Source organism: Diadema setosum, chromosome 5 (assembly GCF_964275005.1).
Source record: "Diadema setosum chromosome 5, eeDiaSeto1, whole genome shotgun sequence".
Classification (NCBI taxonomy): domain Eukaryota; kingdom Metazoa; phylum Echinodermata; class Echinoidea; order Diadematoida; family Diadematidae; genus Diadema; species Diadema setosum.
The window spans coordinates 6,368,681-6,392,438 of record NC_092689.1 but is presented as its reverse complement, the minus strand read 5'-3'; the positions used below and the strand labels follow the sequence as shown (position 1 = coordinate 6,392,438).

Below are 23,758 nucleotides of genomic sequence, written 5' to 3'. Positions count from 1 at the left end.
TATTCGTTGCTATTAAAGTACAGTAGATCTAAACTCTGGATGTTTTGACTATCATTTACATCATGAAAAACAAAATGTCACTGTATTGAAAATATTTATTCAAATTCAGTTATATTTCCTTGTTTTTGTAAATAGAAAATGGAAATAAATTCAAATCAATCAATCAATCAAAACCACGAGGGTGTGACTTTATCCATGGCCAGAGTGGCTGGATACAGCCACAGCCACATCGATACTTTCATAGCAATGTGCATCACGCACCACCACCACGAAGAAAATACAACTTCAAGGCTGCACACTGGCACTGGTCTGACAGTCGCTGACCAGTAACACAGTAGAAATGACAGTCAGACCAGTAACTTTCTCAGGAATTTACCAGTAAAAACTGGAAAAATCTAGGTATCTACTGGACCGACGGACAGGTCGGACCAGTAGACCTAGAAGAAATGGGTTAGTATGAAAAAGCTCCATTTTTCCTTTATGATACACTCTTTAGAGGGTCTAGGACCTACAGCTTTTTCTTACAAAACATACCGTATTGTAGTTTCCACTTCATTCTCGTGGTCTTTTCTCCTTACCATTCTCGGTAGTCTTGTCACAATTAGATTCTACATACAAACATACATCTGTTTGACTGGAAAATGTTCTATACTACTTTATAGTTTCCTTCCTAACAGTCAGATAGATCTAACAAAGTTAGTTGGCCTACTACAGATTTCGATCCAATGTTGCTCGTTTGTGCGGTCTGTTCCTTGACCTTGTTCACAATCGATGATGCTGACTAGGCCTAATTTTTGGTTCTAAAGATAGGGGTCTAGTTCAATCACTTAGAATGATAACTTGACTAAACACAGCCGAGAGCACACACAATCAACAGCATGAAATGTGGCACATGAAATGTCATTGATGCAGGCTGTCACATGACAGTGGTGCCAAGTCATCGGCCTAGCCACCTACCTCAGTATAGTGAGGTGCCCACACCTCGTCAGGGGCCCTAATATTGAATAGTCCTGGTTTGCAGCCGCATAAGGGTTTTTCCACACTGAAACGCAAACTTGCAAATTGCTTTAACCCAGGTTATACTGTATCATAGAGGTTGACCACTTACCAATTTACATTTAAATATTGTCACCATCGCAAGACCAATGTCCATTGCGATAGTAAAAAAAAGATTACGGACACGATCCGGTACCGCGTCCGCCGGTTTGCGACCGTGGTAGTCCGGTTCGCGGCCTGATGTACAATTCCTATGCGATATGCGCATGCTCCGCGATCTTCTGCAGAACGCCTTCATTTGGCTCGCGAACGTTGCGTAAGCGCCAAGTCCCACTGCGAAAGCATGTGAAAAGGGCCAGCGAGGCGTTCACTGACTACAAACAGGGATCGCAGTTGTGGCGGTGTTACTGTTGTCTTTCTCATGTTTTTTTTTTTGTAACATCCACTTCCGGAAAAAAATGGCGGCCCACATGAGCTTGCGAAAGTTCTATTTCTGTGTGAGGACATGTATTCAAAATCCAAGAACATCGGGAAAATGACAAAAAATCCAGTTTCTTAGACCCTGTGTTCCTTAACTGTGATGTTAAAAAGTACCAAAAATGAAATTTTGGATGCAAGATGTCGTCATTTAGGTGAGAATATTTCACTTTGGTTGGAGATTTTGCCCATGTCATCTGTTGATTTTTGTAGATAAGCAGTGTGTTAGTGAATGTGTGGTATTATACAAATGATGCACAGGATAGAGTGCGTTAGTGGAGGCGTATAGTGCACTCGAGGGTATTTACAATTGTGAAACATGCACGAGGCGAAGCCGAGTGCATGTTACACTACATTGTAAATACCCGAGAGTGAGCTACGCCTTCACTAACGCCACGAAATAATCCTGTGCATCATTTGTTTTATAAAATGGGTCGAAAATTCGAAACCTAACAGCATTTTCCAGCATTTTTCACGTACCTTTGTGGGTCAAGACGTCCGAAGATGTTCGTCCCAAACATTTACGCAAGTCGCACTCGGAAATCCCGCACATACAGTATAAGTATGATGGGGGGTTGGGTTTCCGGACACTTAAGTTCCCGCATGAAAACTTACTTATTTTACATAGAATATGCACCCTTTACCTTAAAGACTTGATATAGACTCCTCATATAGGCCTACTAGACAACATACTCTGAAAACGGCGTGAGAATTAACCTGCTAAATCGTTGGATTTGCCCTTCAAAGTGACTCCATGTACGCGTCCGGTCCCACAATGCTTGGTCTACTGTACTGTACAAAGTGTACGTATAATAAGAGTATACGTACGCCACACATGTTATGCACAAGGGAAGAAAGGCCGGCCGGCCGGTAGCCCGAACTAGAAGTTGTTTACAGGATTGACAGCGCGTACTGTATGTATGCATGCAATTCAAAGGAGCCGCCGCACGCACAGACGATCGGCAATAGGATTTAACCACGGTGGATTTAACACGCAGTGCCGATGGGACTAGAATAAACAACGCCCACATGACTCATTTCAGCGCTTCCTATTGGCTACATTCTTGAACCCATTTTATAAACATGTATAGAGTGTGTCGCTGTATTCAGCGTTATATTACCAAATATGCTGTAGTAGTGGCCGCGAACTGGCGCCTGGCCGAGAACTGGGACATTTACTCTATACCGTCACCCTGCTTAGAATTGTTACAAGTGCAATGAATAAAAATTTATGCCCGCAACTGTGTTCAGTACGTTTGAAACTTGGCAGAGTTACCGCAACCAAGCAAACTGTGGTGAAAACTGAACAGTTTTCCGTGAAAATCTTAAATTTATATGAGGAATACGTGTTATTAAGTATCATCATGGTCACCCGCATGCGTCTTTTACGTGCTTTGTCTATGGGAGCATCACAGTCACCAGTACACATCTTTTAGTTACGTGCTTTGTCTATGGGAGTGCGGGGTGACGAGGTGCAGGCCCCTTCCTTAGCGCACAACTATTCCGCATCGTTCGCGTTTGATGACGATAGCTGCAAATTTCTGGTATCAATCAGTGAATTTGTGGTTCTATTGCACATTGGAATCTTCAGCATTTTTCCTGTAGACTTCTATGTGAGTGGGATTTCATAGAATTTCAGCGACGAAATTTTATTTAAACATGCATTAAACATTAACTATGAAAAGGTGCGGATCACTCAACTATAGCAGAGCTACCAAGTCTCATGCATTTAGGATCTGTCTCACGATCTCATGGTACCCATTTTCCTCACGCATCGGAACCATAGCTCAGAGGATTAAAGTGATAGTTGCAATTGAGAAGGTATTTTTCCCTTTTGTCTTTCAAAATAAGTAAAAAATAGTCACTTAAGTATGCACCAGATCATACCATTAAGAGCTAAAAAGTGGAAAAGCTCCCTTTCGTGGGAGGGGGAATCCCCCCCCCCCCCCCCCACCCAGGCCCTGGTCACTTCGCTCCTTCACTTGTGCGCGCGTTGTCATGAAAATCTCACTCATAGTACATACAAATTTTTTGAACTGGGCATCTCTGCTATACTGATAGATTCTAGAGCTACCTGGCTATATATAGGCAGACGTCTGTCCAAGTGCCACTCGTCAGGCCCCGAACTCTGTAAACACCGGTAGACCTAAATTTAAATTGTGAGTCCATGTGAGAGTTTACTGAATACCAGGTACTGGTAACAGTCAGTGGTGTGGTGTGGTGACCCACGGAAGCTCACCCATCACTTTTTTATTTTATGGCACAGTCTTGGGTTTGGCCACTGGGGGCTGTATAGTACTAACAGTTAACGTTACATATAACGTTAGGTTTAATAATAATTTTGATCATTAATCGGCAAGCTATGCACTATGTAACAGGAGATAGAAATTACAAACTGCATGATTCGACGCATTTATTTTGTGATTTTAGGTAGATTCTCACACGTTAAAGGGAAGATAAACCCCAAGAACAATGTGGATTGAGTGAAAGCAGCAACATTAGTAGAACACATCAGTGAAAGTTTGAAGAAAATCGGACCATTGATTCAAAAGTTATGAATTTTTAAAGTTTTAGTGTTGGAACCGCTGGATGAGGAGACTACTAGAGGTTATGACGTATGAGTGGACTACAATATCAAGAAAATATGAAGAAAATACTAAAAAAATCCATTTTTCATGAAAATTACAAATTCCATCAACTTGATATTGACATATGTTAAGGGTAGCAATTATTCCCCCTGCTTTCTGAAAGCGGTTGGTCCACTGCTCTTTCATAATTCTAGAAAAGTGAATTTTTGTTGAATATCCTTTATATTTTCTTTGTATTGTTGTCCACTCATACGTCATATCCTCTAGTAGTCTCCTCATCCAGCGGTTCCAACACCAAAACTTTAAAAATTCATAACTTTTGCATCGATTGTCCGATTTTTCTCAAACTTTCACTGATGTGTTCTACTAATGTTGCTGCTTTCACTCAATCCACATTGCTCTTTGGGTTTACCTTCCCTTTAATAATTATTGTCATAGATGAGATGCTATGAATCTGATATTGAGGGCACGAGATAGATTTCTAAGTGCCAATTTATTGTTATTTCTATGTAGATGCACTCACCTGAAGCAAATAAACTCTTCCAATAACTTCCACAGGCAAAAGGATAGGTAATAGATTAGTGGACCATGTAAATCCAAGCAAGGATACCTCCTTGATCCAAGCAAGACAGTCCAGAATCCATTGGATATAAAAATCAGCTAGTAGGCTAGCTCACAGCTCATAAACACACGGCGCGGTACACACATTCTGCACACCATTAGCACTCGCAAAAGCAATTTCAGAGCGAGCTTGTGTGTGTGTGAGACCCGTCTGCACGTATCATGAACACACATCCACGCTCCAATGATCTGCGCTGCGCGATCTCATGCTCTTTCTTCGGCTTTCTCATCACTCCAATTATGAAACACACACAATTTTAGATGGCTCGTGTGGTGGCTTCGCGATCGCACAGAAGCACATTGCGCACGCGTATTTTTTCGTGGTAATGCATATTCATATAAAAGTTTTTAGCAAATCAGAATATCGATCGCCTGCAAGAGAAGGCGGGCTGAGGTTGGGTTGTCTGTGCTTTGCGGTGATATTCGATATCTCGATGACAACTTGTTTCTGCACTTCCAGTGCGGAAAATAATATGTTACACACGTAATTCGCATCATCTAAGAGTGTTCTCAAGAACTACCTGTTTTCTCAGATGTAGAATGCTCGTGGAATTTTCCTTTTGTTGCTTTGGAAATACTGTAAGAGATCTATCTAATGACTTCTATAACTCTTAAATAGTTATCATTTTAGCAAGTGCTGTTGTATATCTGACTCCTACAAGTTGCATGTAAAATGCATAGAATATTATCCAGTGATCTTCATTCACTATAAAATCTTTTTTTTTTTTTTCATCTTGCCACTTCAGATCTGGGAATAACAAAAGCAATCATACTTGTGACGCACATATAAGACTGCAAACAAGGTATTAATATGTGTGCTCTGCCATGCAGAAATGTTACACTCTTTCTGAACAATGGTTCATAGTGAAAGGAAATGGAAAATGCAATAATCATACTCTTGTCAAGTACTTGAGAAGTCTTACACGAAGTAATCATTGATACACTGAAGGAATACACCTCTTCTCAGATTGCTATTAATGACATTATTTACCATTTGCAGATAAAACAAAAACCCAGTTTTAGTGCTTCAAAATAGTTCAAATATACGAGTTAGGGATAGAAACAACCAATGTAAAAATGTTTATTAGTATAATCAGTGTTAAATATTGTTAAATATACAAAATGTTAACAAAAGTTATAACAAAATTACTTCTGGAACAAACAATCTACACTGTTTATTGAGAAAAATAGTGGTATCTCCTTATATTTTAGGCTTTATTGAAAAATTCTACATAATAGGATATTTTGTGATGCGAATGACTTACACATATACATCAAATGTAATAACTCAAAAATTTTTTAAATCACTGCTCCCAATGGCAAACAATACCTTTAACTTAAAATGACCAGGGCCCTGTTTTATGAAAGGTTAGAATTGATTGTAAAGTTGATTTTAACTATAAGTCTATGGCAGCCTGTGTGGTAAGGAAATTTTAAATTGATTTTATCTTTTGATAAAACGGGGCCCAGGTATTACAATTTTCAAGTTAGCACGACGGTGTGAACTTGTTTTCTCTTCCCCCACCCCAACCTTTATTCAGACATGCTCTCCTTTGCATGCGAGTGTCAGAGATCTTACAGATCTAGTCATAATACATTTTGGTCATTTCCAAACTGATTATTGCAGCAAACAATGTATTACATTTGTGTACACACACACCACATAAACTCGCTAAAACATGCGTTTGTGTGCAAGTATAAGCTTGCAAGATCAAAGAGTCCCTGCAATTCGAATGTTTGTTGACCTCTATCAGTGCCTTTTGGTCAGTATACAGTATAGCCAAAGCACTAGATACTACAGGAAAATATGAATCATTTACTTGTATTTGTAAGCATTTTTTTTCTTTCGTGCACCCTGTTAAGCCACAGCTCTGTTTAAAAGAAAAAAAAATCATCCAGATCAGCTTTATTCATATTAAAGTGATCATAGAGTTTTTGTTTGTTTTTTTCCTAAGGCTTTTAAAGGCTTAGGTGAGCTTAAAAGAAATACCTTCACACTCAAGTCCCTCAAAATCTTTACAAATATATATATATATATGTAATGAAGAATCAAGAAATATACTGGTCATGCATTTTTTTTTTTCTTGCAAATAAAGAATGAGTTTATTCAACTCAAATTTTCGGTAGCCTTCACCTTCTTCAGGAGGCCACCGAAAATTTGAGTCAAATAAACTCATTCTTTATTGGTTAAAAAAATGCATTACCAGTTTATTTCTTGATTCTTCATTATATTGGAGCCAATACGTGAATTCTCTCTCTCTCCCTCTCTCTCTCTCTCTCTCTCTCTCTATATATATATATATATATATGTATATATATATATATATATATATATATATATATACATTAAACAGACAAACCTGCATCATTAAATCAATCAAATGGTCCAGGTAGAAATACAAATGAACATAGGATTTAAATCATAATTACGAGGCATTGAGGTACCAAAACATCCACTTCCAAAAACAATTATCAGAGCTTGTTAGAGCTTTCAATTGAATAGATTATGCTGGGGGTGTTTCTTTGTGTGCTTGTATGTAATTTGTTAACTCTTTGTGACTGGAGCATGGACTCAACAAGCATACCACTCACAAATAATTTCTGGATATCCCCAGAATAGTGCATGCATTTTCAAAACAACCACACAACAAAAAATACATTTTATCATTTCTGTAATTTTTTAATACACAAAAACAAACAAAAGAAAAGAAATTGACCAAGATCTTAGTTAGGCCTGTTTATTTTATTGCATTCATAGCAGAAATGACACACATGTAATAGATATTCATATGTAACTATGATAAGTAAATACTCTCTCTCTCTCTTTCTGTTTATACATACACTATGATAATAACATTTAGTGATACTTCATTTCAAATATGAAATGGAACATATACAAGAGCACAGAAGAAAAGTAAACAGACTGCGAAATGTTTACAATGCAGTCATATCCTTTTTTTAACACATACATCTACTTTTCTTGGAATTGTCTAGAGCGGATATTACTGTTGGATGGCAACTTCAGTAATGACCCAAAAATGTTTAGAATAGATGAACTTGCACATGAATGGTCACATCATCACTCCCAAAAAAAGTGTTGACTACCACCTCATATCAATTCCACTAGCCCTTTGGATACTGCATGTTTCCTAGAGATGAACATTATACTGTATACGCTGTTATTTTCGCGTACAGATATTTTCAAGAATGAGGAGGTCACGGACATTTTCGCAAGATGTTGTTTTCGCGAATTGACACAGAGGCCTACATAAGTGCATTACCAGTCAGACCGCAGCACCCGATAATTCGCTCGTATTTATTCAATTCGTATGCAAGCCCGATCGAGGCTTGCATACGTAATGAGCTGCGTAAGGGGATTTTGTCCTTGGGGTTTCGGCAACAAAAATACACCTTATATTCACAAATTTGGTATCAAATTCAAGGAATATATGTAAGTTATAGTCACATGTTACTCAAATTATTGTAAATGAAAAATATCATAGCGTAATTTGAGCTTGAAAAATGATGAAAAAAGTAATGGGTGCAGTACATGTTCAAGACGTCAAAAGAATACCAAATTCACCTTGCGTCTCAATGAAAATACATTATTTGGTAGTCCATCTCTTAATCTTTGTATCCATGTAAATATCTTGACAATTTGTTTCTTAATCCGGTCAGGAACCAGTAAAATATACATCGATGTCAGGGCTGGTCAGCTTGAAACCGTGCAATCTCAAGAGTAAGCTCTCTCATTGGACAGCGCTTGCAGTCAGCGCTTGCATTACGTCATTCCGCTGCTACAGTTTCATGCCACGTGCATGCATAGCGCATGCTTGCATAGGCACGCGTGTAGATTTCTGTGCTTCGGACAGAAGCTAGAAGCTAGAAGCAGTGGTACAACGCGCGCTGAATGCAAGCACTGTCCAATGAGAGAGATCTTCGCGCCACTGTACACTTTGTATGGAACATACTTCCGGCTTAGGAGTGAATTTTACAGACATTTAAAAATGGAAAAACTAGTATAAATCATGCTTGCGTCTCCTTGACTCGAATATATGATGAGCATCTGAGTTTCCTCTATACGAAAAAGCCAAAATCAGAAACAACAGTTTCTTAATCCGGTCAGGAACCAAAAATGAACTTTAGATGACAAAATCTTACGTGAAAAGCAGGTAAAATTTACGCAAATTCAACTGATTATAACGTCATGATAAGAACCGATACTATACGCAAATTCAGTATCAAAGTAAAGATCAAAGTCTGGACAACAATTTACCGTGACTTGCAGCCATGATGGATGTATGTACAAGTCGCTACACTGTGAAAACCATAGCCCTGTCAAACTCTCGCAAAATCTCGCACGACGAGACATCTTTCGAATGCAAAGATTGTCAACGAGAGTGCTGAATAAATCTTGCCGGATCGGCTCATTAGCATACGTGCTGCGGACTGACTGTTACTGTTAGCGCATGGTGACATTTTCGCGTGTTGTTAAATTCGCAGTCCAACTGAACTGAGATTCGCGAAATTCGCAAAAATTAAACCCTCGCGAAAATAACAGCTTATACAGTATACCATGTAAATATTATCTCAAAGGATGAACATACTAAAGGGTTAATTGAACTGACATGCGGTTGATGACTGGTCATGTTGATATTACCTGTGGGACTAAAGAATAATACATGTATTAATATTGTATCCTCACTGGAATTGCAATGTGTGGGTTAACATCCCTTTATTACCACTTAAATCATTTTCGGGTACAATCATTGTAGCAGCAAATTTACACTATGTTGCAAAATATGGTTCTAGATGTATACAATATCATTCAAAGGGCGGGCAACTTTTAGTGCTGACTCATCATTTCCTTTTCTGTAGGCAAATTGTATGGCTTGAAACATTAATTGATGAGAAGTCAATGTGAATTTGTTTTCTTCCTAAGCTACTGTAAAAGTGGATAATTTGCAGGAGTAATTTTTCGCGCAAGTAATTTTTTTGCGCGAGTAATTTGCTTGCTCTTGGCCAAGTAACATGAACTTTGCATGTTTTTAATTCCACAGAATCAAGACATTACGGAGGGGTACATACAGCAAGCAAAAATATTTGTGTGCTTTTATTTTTGGTCTAATTTGTGGTCATGCAAAATTGGTGAAAATCTCCACTTTTACAATATATAGTAATTTATTACATTCACTATATCATAATTACACATCAAAACAGTTTTTGATTAAAGGTGTTTGCATATGTACGTAGAGACTGCATTGTTCTACTTACAAGAATGCTACTTACTGGCAATGTGCCCTTCAAAGACATCACATAAGTCGAGGCTGTACTTTGGGTCTTTTTCTAAAAAGAACTACAAATGTTGGTGACAAGTGCATGCTCATTGACAAGCATTTACTATTTTAATGTTACTGCCTTGCTGTGTATGGTAACTGTTTGAACTGTATTATCCATTAAGCCAATTATTGTTTTATTTCCTTTTTTTTCTCTCTCTCTCCTTTTCAGCCTCAATTCTCACGTAAATCTAACAAACATGCACAATGAACATTTCAAGAAATATGAATTCACAAGAAATTCCAAGAAACAGTTTAAGATTGCAAGATTACTGGAGTGTCACACTACTGAAAGACTCGCATACTGGAGACAGAATAATAGCTGTCTCCAATAATAAATTACATTGTGTATATACCATATAGGCAAAAATCTGTATCTCTGTCCATTTTTCTTTTTCTTACCAATGCTTGTAACAATACAGTATGAAATTCTGTATCTTCACCAATATTATAGACCGAGTTCCTACCACATCTGTACAACAAAACATGTGACTCTCTCATAAATCACATCCCATTTTATTTTACTCGTTACAGGCGACTAGCAGTATAACAAAGTCCGCAAGACCGAAGTTTTTCTTTCATTATATCAAATTTCTTTAGAGTCACACAGTAAACTATATAAAGATATGTAGATGATAATTTGGGGACCCAAATTTTTACTTTGTTGTAACGAGAATTTCATTATAACCATGTTTGTTATAACACAAGTGCACTGTACAAATTTTGTCTGAAACTCCTCTGAAGCTCTTTGACATGATTTGGTACAGATTATTTGTACAGCTTGCTCTAAAGCCAGAAATACAGTCGCGCCATCATCGAGAAATTGGCAAGTATAGTTGTGGTGGGAGGGATGAGGCACATACACTAAGGAAATATTGATCCCTTTTCTTGCAAACACAATCCTGCCATCATGGAAAGAGGGGCAAGCACGCAAACGATCACTGAGATGGCGCTCACACTCCTCTAAGCAATCATCAGCTGGGCGGTATATTGACCTGGATCCCAAACTGCTGGCCAAGACTCCTCAGCTGCTCCTCGTATTGCACATTCCTCTGGACAACCTCCCGATAGTTGAACTTGAGGTCCTCGATCTCCTCAAAGAAGGATGGGTCGAACTGTTCGAGCTCCTTTCTCAGCTATATACAAAATAAGAATATTGATGAGACAAGTTTGAGAATGTAGTCAGTGGTCACATGACCAAACATCAATATAACGCTGCAGACTCTGGGTGCAGTGGTCCAGCAACACACACACGCACAAATCAATATCTGTACACTTGACTGTAAGGTGTAACATAGCATGCGTTCATGTCCCAGGGCTGTTGCAAAACTAGAAGCAATTACATAGCCTTCCTCTGAGCAATATGCTGCAGATGGTCAGTGCAATGCAATGCAAATGAGCATTATTTTGAACTCAGTCAGTATGGTAATAATTATTGATGGGTAGCATGCTGGGTAAAACCTGCTTGCTGATTGTGAGATACATTTTCACAGTTATCCCTAGTAAGTGACAAATTCTTGATATGACAAATCTGTCTGACAAATCGAGTAATGCACAGTCTGTGACAATGAGGCCACGAAGCACAATTCAAGTCCATCCAAACATGTGGCACATATAACTCTGCATTTCCAATACAACAGACACACAGACAAGACACGCAGTTGCCTACAAGCACGGCATATGGAAATAATTCTTCATGGTACATTCGGAGCAATGAGTCAGGGTTTGAGCCAATGAGATTTGATCAGCACCTTATCTGGCACAAAGGAGCACACCTTGGACAGCACCAAAAGAGACCAAGAGCACCAAGGATGCACCAATCACAGCATCCCTCTGAGAAAATTTTCCTGGTATGGCACTGCCTTTTGCTATGCATTTTTTTTTTTTTAACACGACTGCTACACAAACTATCTTTTGCATAGCAGTTTTCTTCCCTACAAGAGTATAGTGTACAGGATATAACTTGAAATATTACTCATCAGCCGATATTGCTATAAAACAAATTCGAGTTGGAAAATTATTCCCAGTCTTTTGAGAGCTCACCCTCTCATTCTCCTTCCGCAGGCGCTCCATGTCCAGGTCGGATGTCTGCAACTCCATGCGGATCTTCACATTCTCCTCCATCACTGAGTTGTAGTTGTGCAGCCTCTCCACCAACTCGTCATCCTGTTGATGGAATCAAGGGGAGCGGGAGGAAACTTTACTCTTTATGTGCCATGGTGGAAACCCCTTGTGTGCCACAATATTCTAAGACACAAATGTCATTATGCTTTGGGGAAAACATTCTATTTTTCCAGTCGATGTAACTTTAATAGATTTCTGTTACCTTGGACATGTAGTAAAAGCGAAGTTGTAGAGAAAATACCAAGCTTTGCTTTGATGTAAATTGTATGACGAATCTATGATTGTTTTTCTTTCAAATGACCAGGAGATACAATGTACATTATTGTAGAGCCATGACTGTTGCACACAAAACAGTGACAGAAACTTAGAATTTACTCGCCAATCCAGTAGGGAACACTGCTTGATATTCAATCACCACATAAAATGCCAGTTACATGTGACAGGAATGAAATCGGGACAAATGCTTTCATTGTAGTGTGGCATTTGGCGATTTATCGATTTGTTTGTGCGGGTTTGTGCGTTTGAGCAGAATATGGAAACTTGGCACACCATCGAAAGAGTCGGGCGTGCAAAAGTGGCACATGAAGAGTTATTGGGGTAATATTCCAGAAGCTGTCTAACCTTGCAAGGTCTCAAGGAAAGCATCACTCGTAACAAACTCGGATGAGATCAGGGAATGGAACGGAACTGCATGATTGTTAACTTGGTGTGTGCCTATCAGATCATGATGTGTAAGTAATGCAGGATGAAAGTTGAAGGGTGTGGGAGTGGGGAGGGATAGTGAGACTGGAGGGGAGAAGGGGGATGGAGGGGGGGGGGAAAGAGGAACAAAGTCACATGACTGCATACCAATCACTATTACTGTATCCCTGGAAAGATATGGTACTTTTCCACATCTTTGTGTCCCCAACTTAAACATATCTATAGGAAATACATACCTGAAGAGTGCTTGCTGCTCCGTGTGATGCTCCTTTGAGGCGGAATAACTTGAGTTCATTCAAGAGCTCTGCCTTTTCGTTCTCCAGCCTGTGATTTGTCAATCTGGAAAAAGAGGAAGGTGTTAAATAAGTGACCACATGAACATTTACTACTGTATACACCATATATTTAGCGAGTCTAAATTTTCGCAAGTCGGAACTTCCTGACGATTTCGTGAGTGGCTAAATTCGCGATCGTGGAGTCCTGTACCGAACGGAGAAATGTATATGCGTACGTCACATTCATTGCGTGATCAGAGTCAATATTTTCGCGTGTCTTTAATTTCATGAATAGCACCCGACTCGTAAAATTTGTGAAATATTTGGCATATACAGTATGCTAAAATGAGACATCACTTTTCATTTTTTATATCTTATTGATGCACAAGTGTTTGTCAAAACATTGTGTCACTAAGTGTCAGACAGCACCTCACCCTCTGAAGACAAGTCTTGAGTAATACTCGGGCAGGTGTTTATGATAAAATGTTTGTTATAGCACAGCCAGCTTGTCCTCAACGGGTTTTAAGGCACACTGTAAATTGTGAATGTTCAAGTACTTTGGCCAAGCAAGGCAAGAGGCGACCAGCTATCAGCATTCTATCAAACTGTTGATGTGCAAACTGTATTCACTGTTGACTCACAGTAAATGCGCATATGAACCGGAGTGAAGCAGTGGCAGGGAAAAGCCTAATTCAGACAGTAAGAGATATTCATACAGGTGGTAGAGAATTCTCAGTAAAGCATGTTATACAGGAAATCTACTGGTAGTACAAATGATAGAAAGAGCCCATTGCAGAGCAGATGGTAGATAATGGCTATTACAGCAGGGGAAAAATTGGTTAACCCTATTGACTGGAAAGAACACCTGCAGTGCTTCACTGATGTATTCAAATTAACCCACTGAGGACCAGCTAATTTTGCTCTAACACACATTTCCCATAGACACCTACCCGAGTATACTCTGGACTAGTCTTCAATGGCTTAATGGATGTCTCATTCTTACACTGGATGTTATCAAAGCTACTCAGTTCACTCATTCCTTTGAACACATTTTGACACTGTTGATTCCAGTTTGCATGCATTAGCTGTGGCTATGTCATTCCTGGTAGTAGAAAAACATGACAAAGAACCAAGCAAACTCTACCTGGTTTGCTGTAGCTGCTGCACCACGTCCCCTTCCAGTCCTCTTCCTCCTCCTCCCCCCTCGCTCCCAGGCACGGGGAAGCGCTCCAGGATGCCCACCTTCTCCCGCAGCTCCCCAATCTCCTTCAGCATCGCCTGCTCCCGACGGGCGGAGTCCTTCAGGAGCTGCCGCAGGTCTCGCAGCGTCTCATTCTGTAAGGGGAGATAACATTCACAACCAGGTTGAGCTGAAAGTCATCTGTAGATGATTGCAAACACACACACATACAAGTATGTTTGCCCACACAAATACCAGTACTCATGCATGCAATGCCCACACACCTGCATTCACACAAAAACACAACGATGTGTGTTCCTACATACACACATACACATACTACACATTCTCCTGTTTCCTGTATTCATAATTCAAAGTTCATTCAATGTTTTGGATATCAGACACATAATGAATCAATTACTACAAATACCGGTAAAGGAAAGAGTAATCCAACATACAACCTGCTACAAAAGATCTGTCGAGAGATTAAAGGGACTGTACAGTACTGGTTGAGGTGGGGATTCATGATTTGAACAATCCTAAGTAAGATAATGAGAAACCTCTTATGAAATATGAAAGAGCACGAAATTTTAAGAAGGATTCAACATTTGATGAAAATTGGTTTTCAAATGGCTGAGATATCCAAAAAAGTGATAATAATAAAAGGCGACAGGCCACGCCTTTTATTAGGATCTCTTTGTTTCACCTTGTTTTTGGATATCTCAGCCATTTTAAAACTGATTTTCATCAAATAAACTTTTGATACCCCTTAAAATTGCATGCTCTTTGACTTCTCATAGAGTGGTTTCTGAATAACTCGCAAAACTTTAAAAGCTAAATCCTCACCTCGACCAGAACTGTACACACCCTTTAATTAAAATCAGTGCTATAATACAAACATATCTACGAGGAGCCTGAATGGTGCAGAAAAAAAAGAAGAAGAAGCTTTGTAGAGTCAATTACATTGAATCATCAAAAATCTGAAAAAGACAGGGTTGGAATAATGTCTTAAAAAAAAAAAAAAAAAAAAAATATATATATATATATATATATATATATATATATATATATATATATATATATATATATATATATATATATATATATATATATATATATATATATATATATATATATATATATATATATATATATATATATATATATATATATATATATATATATATATATATATATATATATATATATATATATATATATATTCATATATATCTCAAAAGAGAGAGAGAGAGAGAGGAGGTCATATGAGAAAGGTGTTACTTGCCTTCTTCTCTAGATCCTGCTCTATACCCCTCATCTTTTCCTCATACATCCTGGTCACCACAATGGACTTCCAGCTCTTACTGTCTGCCCCTTCCAGCCTGGGCCCCCTGGCCTGCTCGATGGTCAGCTTCTCTTGAATCTACATGGTCAAATCCACAGCAGGCATAAGAAAGAAATCAAAAATCAATTTTTATACACCTATATCTTTTAATTGAAATATTGTGCTCTTCTGCTTTATTATGTTACCTTTTCTTCTGTTTCATTCTGAGATTGTTTGTTTGCTTGTTTTTCTTGTTTTTTTTTTTCCTCACTTTAGCTTTTTGTTTTGTTCTATTTGTTGTGTTTTGCTTTGTTTGCTTTTTGGGTGCCTAGCAGGAATACACCAAATTCTGACATGAAAGTCAACTTACACTAATGTTAGCTATTGATTGTTTCCAGGGGAAATAACTTTTTAAAGTTAGTACCATCATGGCTCATGATCTCTGCCAAGTATCTAAATGATGGCTCATAAAATCTTCAAACTTCGAATGCTAAATTCTTGATCCATAACTCGAGTATGTAGCACACACATATACTGCAACAATATGCAATATGTTTACACTGTACATGTAATTTAATTGAAATTGAGAATTGAGAATATTACAAGTCTGAGATGTGAAAATGAAAAGCACATGAGTATACATACTTTTGTGATACACACAAGAGTAATTACAGTTGAGGCATTACCTTGTTGACAGTTAAGGAGTTTTTCAAACCAATTTCCTGTAGGTTCTATCAATATTTATCATAAGCATGTAGACAAGATACCGATTGCACTATGAAGCAATGTGAGTTCATTAGTTCTGGTTTCATGTTGATACATGCAGTACAAACATTTTCAATATCCAAAGAATTTGGACCAGAATGAAATGAACTTCATGCGACAATGTAATGCATGGAAGTAGAATTAATTGAAACTTACTGAGCAGTCTCCAAAGGATCAAGACACAATCTATACCCTTTTGCTGTCGTACAACAAGACTTAATTGATGCAACTAAACAAATCCTCTCACAATATGTATGGCAGCTTGAGGCATAAATACATTGCTCAGATATTCAACAATCTCCCTGAAAACATTACAGTAATTAGCAATTTAACAGGCTTTGAAAGAATATCAGATCACTTGTGTTGGCATGGATTTGTAGTGAATTGCCTCAAGAGTGCAAGGTACAAGGCTAGTTCAATAGCTCACATTTACATGTCACTGTTGGCTTTATTTTCTCTGGTAACATTTTGTGTGTAGTGAATCTATGCCTATAATCTCGTTTCTTTTTAAATTAGTTTGCTGTTACACACAGTAGGTGGTAATGTATCTCATTATGCTATTCATGTTTTTGTTGTTAATTTGATTTGATTGATTGGCTCATTGTTGTGTTGCTTTTTGTTTTGTTTGTTGTTACATTGTATTCATGGCCTCTCTGAAGAACAGCCTTACCTGGCTGTTCAGAGACATTTTATCCCATGATTAAATAAGACAAAACAAACAGACAAACAAACAAACAAACCTCATCCAGCTGCTTCTGCAGTCGGTTCTTGTCAGTGGTGACGTCTGCGAGGCTGACCCTCAATCTCTGGGAGGTGTCCACCTCTCTCTGCAGCTCCTGACGTAGCCGTTCGTTCTCCGCCATGGCCTTGGCCACACCCCTCTGGGTGCTCTCGTAGCGGGTGGAGAGCTGGCCCCCGACCTGGTGTCTCAGCTTCTGTAACTCCTCCTATTACCATTGTAAGAACACCATCATGGAGAACATTAATGCAGGGAGAATGGCTGGGTTTCTAAAGGGCAGACTGGCAACAATCACAGGGTTCTTCACTTTGCCATAACTTGCCAAGTTATTACCACTGGTATCATGCTATACTTCTTCCCTAGCCACTAGAAAAACACAATTTACTTTATAGGAATGAAAAAGAAATATTAAAATGTGGGCTAAATGTTAATAAAATCAAACATTCAGGTGTAATAAAGCAAAGATTTAACTTGCAACATTACAAACGATGATAATGTTGTGAGATCTTATGAGACAAATGGATAAAAGACTTCAGTATCACTATCTAGTATCATCGTCATTGTCATTCCTCATCATTGTCATTATCGTTCTTGTCATTATCATCATCATCATCATCATAACTATCATCATAATCATCATCATCATCATCATCATCATCATCCTCATAACTATTATCATCATCAACATCCTCATCACCATCATCATCATCAACATCATTACTATCATCATAATCATAATTCTCAAGAAGTTGCCAATCTTACCTTGAGCCCTTTGTTCTCATCCTGAAGGGTGTGGATCTCTGTCTGGGTGGTGACTCCCGGTGCCTTCTTCAGCTTCTCGTTCTCCTGTTGAACCCGTTCCACCACCTTCTTCATCAGACCCACTGTCCTCTCAAGTTCAGCCACTGACTTCCCACTTGTTCCCTGCTACATGGAGAAGCATGACAACTCTTTCTTTTTAAACTGAGGACACATGAAGTGAGAATACAGGGCATAACAGTGTGGGTTTGCTTACTTATTTCTAAAACTGCAAAAGTCATTGCTCCATGTTAGCAAAGCAAACACATCGAAACACACCCTGCTGTCTTGCAGTTCCAATTCTGATTATGGTGTGAGTATGAAACATGACGATTGTCACATGCTTGATGTCAAACACTACAGTTCTTAACCAATCAATAAATGCAAACACATTTGTCAAATAAGCTGTCAAAAGCATACTTCTACAAGCTGCTCAAATAATAATGAACAAAAACATGGTATTTTAAATAATCTCAACAGATTGTTTAAAGTCCTTTTGATATTCACCTACAATTAATACACTTCTTCATCATTCCATTTTGCATTGTTTGGAAAACACACTGTACACATGGATTTGTGGAGAACAATTTGCTGGGTTGTTTCTTGGAAACAAATTGACAGAACAACTGTCAATCACTGCATTGATCACCTCCAAAAATGAAACAATACACAATTTGACGAGATCTGATATGACGTTTTCCTTGAATGAATATGATAAATGTATGAAAAGTAGCATTCACATGATGAGCTTCAGAGAAAAAGCTGTTGACGTATTGGTAAATGGCCAGTAATAGAATTTGTTGATATCAAAATTGTCAGACTTTTGTGATTATTAGCCAAATGTCACTCATTTTGACAGAATTCTTTTCTTTTTTCACTTCAATGACACTGCTGAAAACAAGTGTCCAAATGGGTCTTATTTCCATTCAAAAAGCAGGGCCCATCAATAGAAGACACCTCACCTTCTTGCTGGTTCCCCCAGACACGTTGGCCAGTTTGCTGGCAGCTGCCCTGCTCTTTTTCCTCTCCCGCTCCAGGTCCGACTTCAGCGCCTCGTTGTACTTCTCCAGGTCGTCCACGCGCTGCCGGAGCCGCGGGACGTCGCGCTTGGCCTGCTCAGCCTCGAACCGCAGCTCGAGGTTCTCCTGGGAGAGGTCCAGGAGCTGTCGTTGGAGCTCTGTTTCACGCTCGGCTGTCTTGAGGGCTGGGGCGCTGGCGTGTGTCGCTGTGCTTGTCTGAACAGCATAAAACACAGACTGTGATGCTTGATCAAAACACAGCCTATTCTTGAATACATCAGGTAGCACAGCAACCTAACAACATTTTTCTTCAATGATACGTTTCAAGGTGTTGTTCCTTTTTTTCCTTTCAGCAACATCACATGAATAACAGTTAGAATGAGAGGGAGTTGAAAAAAACAGGGAAAAAACAGCTCCAAATTCACTTCTGAATGCAGTTTATAAAGAAATTAAATCATTAGCAGCAAAAATGACTTCAGCTATGAAGCAGAAATTAATGTCAAGGACATCATATTTGTCTCTGGTCAATGCTTTTTGAGGTTTTCTTCACATTGGCTGAGGTAAAAAAGAAGAAGAAGAAATTCATCAGTTTACAGGTTCAACCCTAATTCCACTGGATTTTTTGAGGGGGGGCTTTTTTGACCCCCCCCCCCCCCTTCAGATCTCGGTTGTGGATCGCGCGATCCTTGCGAAAATTTGCACTGAGGTAGAGACCAATGTAATCTACAAGACTGTATAGTTAGATTTTTCAGATTTTAATTAATGTATTTTATATCAATTAATTAATGCTAATTTCTGCAAAAATAATTTTTGCCTATAAATCAAAAAATAAAGCTCCAAGACTTCTAATTTTTGGTGAACATATTCTTTTCAATATCCTCAACAATAATATTGAAGCAAAAATTCGGCTTCATAATTATTTCTTATGTATTTTATTGTTTATTGAATTTCTTATGTATTTCTTTGTTTTTTACTTTTTGTTATTTGGTTTTTTTCGACAAAATTTGTCGCAGAAACTTTTTAAAGCATAATCAGGCTAAAATAAATCATTATCAGCCATTGAAAGTAAAAAATATTTATTTCTATATGAATTAATTGCAAAAACACAATTTACATTAGATTTGTACACAAAATCATGTTTTTGAGCAATTTTGGGGACGACAAATTTTTTTCAAAGGAGCGTGGCTTCACAACGGTATGCCCGGCAGCAACAAATTTGGCCTCAAAAGTTGCGCGATACTTGAAAGAAAAAAGTCATAAAATGTCACGGCGAGAGCATTACGCGTTGCATAATAATCACGCAAAATGTCGAGGGGGGGGGGGCCAAAATGCCCCCCCCCCCCCCCCAAGTGGGAATAAGGTTAACATGAGATTTAATTCACTACCTATGAAAAATCTAGTGGACCCCATAAAAGTGTGTGGAATTCTATAGATCAACTAGTAAAAGGGTTACAAGACTTGTAATAAATATCTCATCTCACCTTTTGCCTAACACAACCTGTACAATAAATAAACAACAAATTTGAGGCAGTACAGCACGGCTGCATGCCATTACAATTAAGCACTTCCAATGTTCAAAAGTCAGTCTGACTCAAATACACTTCTGCAAATCTAACATGACTATGCCATGTTACCACTAGGACATGGTTATTGTGAAAACTTCAAAGTGTAATTTCACAGCTTACCGTTCACCCATCAGTTATAGATAGAATGTCTATGCAGCATATACATTCATTATCTCTCTTATTTAAGTATTTTGCCACTTCTTTTTTTAATATTTTTCTATCTCACATACCACAGGCATGATCCTCTCCCTCTCTGCGATCTCCAGTCGCTTCTGCAGATTCTCCATCTTGTTGTTGAGAAAGTCATTCTTCTGTTGCAGTTCCTGGACCACCGCTTCATGGCCCAGAGCCTGCTGCCTCTGCAAGGATGAGATCTGAAAATTGGGGACAGCAGAAAAGGTTGGTCAACATTTCTATTAAAGACAGTACAGATTTAAACACTCTGACCTGTCACTAAAAGAAAGAAAAAATCCCTACATTTGACATTGAGTATTCAGAGCTCCATCACTGCAAAACAAATGGTAATCAATATTCACACCAACTTTGCTTAGTCTAGTGTTAGTCTGGTGTCTAATGTGACTAGATTTCTTCATTATATTTTCCAATGCTGGGAGATCTTCAGCTAGTTTAAAACTATTACGCAAATCCAAAATAATCAAGCAATTTTGAACAAAATCTACACATCCTGCCATGACTGGTTGTTTCCAATCTGAAATCATGTACATGTACTTGTCAGTCCTTCCAGCTATCAGCACTATGACAGCTATTTACAATGTGTGAATTGCTCGGATATCTTTTACATTGTCCTTTGTGACTATTGCTTTACATTGTAAGAAGGCTCAGCTAATTTTCTTCCATTTTGTTCCACCCCCATTTCTATTTATATCTCCTACCATATTGCTCACAGGAACCTGTTGTATCATAAATCAAACCTACTCAACTTTCCATATTTAGAAGGCAACCAGTTTGAAAGTATCACACAGCTAACCTCATCTTGTAAGCGATGATTTTTCCTCCTTAGATCTTCGAGCTCGGCCAGTAGTGCAGACGACGGCTCGTCAGATGCAATCTTCCTGGTGGCTGAGAATTCTCCTCTGGTGGTCGATGACTTTCCTCTCTCATTTCTGGAAAATGCCAAACGGTGGTAGGAAAGCTTGGCTACATTTGGTCTATTGGCACATAGCAAACTTACAGTGTATACGTGTAGCACTACAATACATCAGCATGAAGCAAATGAATAACTGAGTTTGAAGCCACGTCTTACATAGAGAAGAGCACAGATCAAGAGGAACTATTAGATTACGGCATCTTGTGAGCTATTCAAGCTACAAGCATGTCATTGGATTTACTTCATGACAGCAATGGCTGATGACATGACACCTACTACATGTACACCTACATGTAGCGTGCTTTTCAATTTTTACATAAAAGTACTTACTCAAGTACTCTACCTTGAACAGTAATTTTAGAAATTCATTGGGTAGTAAAATCAGTAACCGTGTTCTCTTGAAAATTTGCAGACAGTTTAGATCATTGAGGACATACGTTAGCTAAAAGCTAGCCAATTGATTGTTCTCTCATTGGTCTTTACAGTGGTGTCTGTTTTGCTGTAATACAACAGTTTCATTTCTCAACTGCAAATACACATGATAAAAAGTGACAAGTCAAATAGACAGTAAGAGTGGTTGGCTGATGCAACAGAAACTACATCAAAGAAAAAATACATGGCGACAGAAAACAAAACAGAATTATCAATCCATCCCCATAAAAAAAAAAAACAACTGAGTCTTTTACATGCTACAGCATATCTTCTACTACTACAGGGCAGTCACAACTTTAATACCATCATTCAAGTATCGTTGTGCAAACTAAAATGGAGTAGCTGCACTGAAGGAGAGAGCTTCCTTTCTAAACTAATTCAGACTTCCATCTACTCAAAAGCATTAGAGCTTTTGGCATTTTTCTGTGACTCTTTCAAACCCTTCACTGTATAAAATCAATGAGACTTTCTTCTTGACTGGTCACAACCCACCTGTTGAGGGCCTCCTTCATCATCTTGTTGCTCTTCTGCAGCTGTTCAATCTCCCTGTCTCTCTCCTTTAGCTTGGCCTTGAGGGACTCCACTTTCTTCTCCCACTTCTTGCTCTCCTCCCAGCGGGCAACCTCCAGTGCAGACTGCAAAAATAAATTAAAGGGATCATACAGTTTTGGTTAAGACCTAACTTCACGTTTGATCAGCAGTTGCGATCTTAACAAATTTTAATTTGTAGAGGGAGACAAAGTGAAGAAACTCGCACCTGAACCTTCACCCCTCTGAATAATATCTTCCTTTCAACGATGAAAATTGGTTTTGAAATGGCCGAGATATCCAAAACAGAGTGATCCTAATAAAAGTACGGGCCCACCTTTTATTACGATCGCCTTGTTTTACTTTGTTTTTAGATTCCTCAGCCATTCCTAGATGATTTTAATTAGATAAACTTTGAATTCCTCTTAGAATGATATACTCTGCTCTATTTCGCAAGTGATTTCTTGGTATCTCACAAAAAGTTGGAAGACCAGTTCTCATCTCCACCAATACTATACCATCCCTTTGAAAATTGAATTAATGCTGCAAAACCAGAACCATTCATGGCATGAAACTTCCACAGTATGTGGCCAACAGTCCTTGTTTTTTTTTTTTTTTTTGCAGCATAACACTTTCAAGAATTGGCAACCAGGAAAAAAAAAATTACAAGTACAATGTACTGGATTGCCTAGACAAAAGCTCTCACAAGCACTTTACTGTCAAGAATCGTGGATCCTCGTAAAACTTGCAAAGTTTTATGTATGCAGAAATTTCTGCTTGTACAGTATAAGAAACTGTGGCATGTCTCAAATTTGAGAAGCCATCCACTAGAGCTATCCTATACACCTACACAAACTAAACTGTGAGACATTTTCAGTCACTATCACTTTTCATTCAAGGCAGATTGCATAACTTTCTTCAAATCATAATTGTATGAAAAAAACAACAACCTATAATAACTGTCAAGATGCAATGTTAAGTCACAGACACTCAAGTCTTTCATCTAGTGTCATTCTTTTTTTTAATCTTGATTATCTCTATAGACATGAAGTAGCACTCTGCACTGTCAATATCATTTGTCAATAAACAGATCAAATGCTAACAAGAGGAAACATGACAAGAACCAATTATCACCAAGAACTTATACCCATTACAGTAGCATCAATCAGAAACATGCATTT

At 38.4% G+C, this 23,758-nt stretch overlaps 2 protein-coding genes across 2 annotated transcripts in view; both read right to left on the bottom strand.

The window, feature by feature from the left end:
• The window catches only part of LOC140228455 (uncharacterized), a 105,116-nt gene extending 100,427 nt beyond the window's left edge, over positions 1 to 4,689 (bottom strand). The window contains exon 1 of the mRNA XM_072308671.1: positions 4,585 to 4,689. The gene's annotated coding sequence lies outside the window, so the exon portion shown is untranslated. The remainder of the gene's footprint in view (positions 1 to 4,584) is intronic.
• Positions 4,690 to 8,888: 4,199 nt separating this feature from the next.
• The window catches only part of LOC140229032 (centrosomal protein of 290 kDa-like), a 48,754-nt gene continuing 33,884 nt past the window's right edge, over positions 8,889 to 23,758 (bottom strand). Inside the window, exons 42-52 of the mRNA XM_072309293.1 lie at positions 22,542 to 22,684; positions 21,498 to 21,633; positions 20,740 to 20,883; positions 18,888 to 19,160; positions 17,890 to 18,051; positions 17,129 to 17,335; positions 15,585 to 15,722; positions 14,264 to 14,454; positions 13,081 to 13,183; positions 12,062 to 12,184; positions 8,889 to 11,154 (exon numbers count right to left, since the gene is read on the bottom strand). Coding sequence (XP_072165394.1) covers positions 10,993 to 11,154; positions 12,062 to 12,184; positions 13,081 to 13,183; positions 14,264 to 14,454; positions 15,585 to 15,722; positions 17,129 to 17,335; positions 17,890 to 18,051; positions 18,888 to 19,160; positions 20,740 to 20,883; positions 21,498 to 21,633; positions 22,542 to 22,684 — 1,782 coding nt within the window. The 3' untranslated portion in view covers positions 8,889 to 10,992. The remainder of the gene's footprint in view (positions 11,155 to 12,061; positions 12,185 to 13,080; positions 13,184 to 14,263; positions 14,455 to 15,584; positions 15,723 to 17,128; positions 17,336 to 17,889; positions 18,052 to 18,887; positions 19,161 to 20,739; positions 20,884 to 21,497; positions 21,634 to 22,541; positions 22,685 to 23,758) is intronic.